Source organism: Cyprinodon variegatus, unplaced genomic scaffold (genome assembly GCF_000732505.1).
Source record: "Cyprinodon variegatus isolate N-32 unplaced genomic scaffold, C_variegatus-1.0 Scaffold822, whole genome shotgun sequence".
Classification (NCBI taxonomy): domain Eukaryota; kingdom Metazoa; phylum Chordata; class Actinopteri; order Cyprinodontiformes; family Cyprinodontidae; genus Cyprinodon; species Cyprinodon variegatus.
The window spans coordinates 333,411-335,468 of record NW_015151275.1 but is presented as its reverse complement, the minus strand read 5'-3'; the positions used below and the strand labels follow the sequence as shown (position 1 = coordinate 335,468).

At 38.8% G+C, this 2,058-nt stretch overlaps 1 protein-coding gene across 1 annotated transcript in view; it reads left to right on the top strand.

The window, feature by feature from the left end:
- The window catches only part of LOC107098923 (myelin transcription factor 1-like), a 39,900-nt gene extending 38,551 nt beyond the window's left edge, over window positions 1-1,349 (top strand). The window contains exon 21 of the mRNA XM_015396814.1: window positions 347-1,349. Coding sequence (XP_015252300.1) covers window positions 347-490 — 144 coding nt within the window. The 3' untranslated portion in view covers window positions 491-1,349. The remainder of the gene's footprint in view (window positions 1-346) is intronic.
- Window positions 1,350-2,058: the final 709 nt, after the last annotated feature.

Below are 2,058 nucleotides of genomic sequence, written 5' to 3'. Positions count from 1 at the left end.
TACACACGAATCATTAATAACTTCAAAGGAACTTAAATTGAAAAAAAACAAACAAACAAGAAAGACAATAGAAAAAAATCCAAATTATGTTACTAACTGTAGTTCTGCATGTTTACGTAAAGCTTCATGAACTGTGGGGATCGTTGAAGCAAACGGTTCAGTGAGGCTTCATCTCTCCATCACTCCCAAATAAACTAATAATATAATCAACACATCCAGGGTTAGGGTTATGAAAAAATGACGCTCTGACTCCCTTCTCCTTTAGTCACACTTGTCCCTCACAGGAAGAAGAACCTGAACTCAGGGAGAAAATAGACTAATCTTGACTTGTGAACTTGTCTTTCAGCAGGAACCGGTGTCGGAGCAGAACTTTGATCATTATGTGGAGACTCTGACGTACATGTTTACCAATAAAGACTGCTACCAAAACCCAGAGAGCCGAGCGCTGATGGAGTCCATCAGCCAAGCAGTGAAAGGCATCGAGGTCTGATGCCAGGCAGCGGCGGCGGCGGCGAGCAGCGACCACATTCTTCTGGAGTCCATCATGTCTCTATGTGATCATTCTTCCTCTTCAGTTATTTCTTACCTGTTACCTCCATTAGTTCTTTAGCATGTTGTTGAGTGACGTGTGAGCCAGGACTGCATGTCAGGTGTGCTCGCATCCAAGGGTTACAATAAGTCAGGAAGTTCAAACCAGGAAACGAGAGCAGAACAAATAAAAGAGCCTGAAGTGAAGTGAGTTATGAACATATCCCAATAAATCTGATAGTATTCCACATTAGCTTAGTGTTGCACCTCCAATAACTAGTTTGTAGGTTTATTTTACTGTTGTTGTGTAACTATTTGTGTCCTGTGCAATTGTTAGTTGCATAACTAACTCATATCTGCTGCATTTTTTAAGCTATTATTTATTATTTATCTGCTTTTTAAATTATTTCAACGCCCAGATGAAAAAGATTCAATAACACAATAATAAAGATAAAGGGGTCATTTCCTCCACTGCTGAACAAAGAGGAAATATTTTAAGATATCAACTATGAATTATTTTCTATATCTTATTGTTTATTTATGTACTGGGATCTTTTTATGTGCAAAAATTTTGTAACAAAAAGTTTTTAAATAATTTTGTAAGGATTTTTGTGCTTCTGTTTATATCCCTTTGATTTTTATTTCCCCAAACTATTTTGAATACACTGCTATAGAGAGGAGGAGACGGAGCTGTGCATATTTGGTATTTATTTGGTGAAAAAACAAAGTGATGGTGAATATTTATTTTTTATTGTCTATGTGCTCAATGATGGGTGTAAATTGATTAGTCTTTATGTTTCTCTTGAAATAAAAGTAAAGTTACCACGAATTTCCTGAGTCTCTGATCTACATCATTACTCCACCTTGATTTAAGACTTTTCTGACCAACTTCTCATCAGAAGCTGCGACTAAAACTAGAAACTAGAACCACTGTTTGATGTTCAAAGCTGAACGCAGACCTACGCTGTCTGCAGCTTCATGTAGAAAACATTTTCATCTCACTGCATCTATCATAGCAGAAAGAATGACAGACTGGTGCATCTGCTGCTGATGATGATGATGGAACATAACCGCACAGAGAGGATCCAGGGATCTTCCAGCAGGTCTTAGCTGACCGTCTGCCTGGCAGATTAGTGCTAATATGTAGCGACTTCTCATGAGGTCAGATTAAACAGTTTAAAGATCAGCTATCAGTGACAAACTATTAAATATCTGCAAAAAATGGGATGAGAAGTGAACGGCGGGCTCTGATTGGAGGAATCCCAGCCAATCAGGTGGGAGTGATGACCTCAGGTAGAATAGGTGTGTTGCTAGCAGTTAAATATCAGTAATCTGCTGTCCTCTTCTACAGGTCATGATGTCACCAAGCGCCGCAGGAGCTTCTCAAACATTCAGCTTTATGGCCAAAAAGCTGCCAGGATCAGTATTGGATGTCATAAGGGTATTAAAGGAATAGTACACCCAAAACATGATTAGCCTTCATTTTCTACTCACCCCCATGCTGAACAACACTCTGGAGTACTTTTTTGA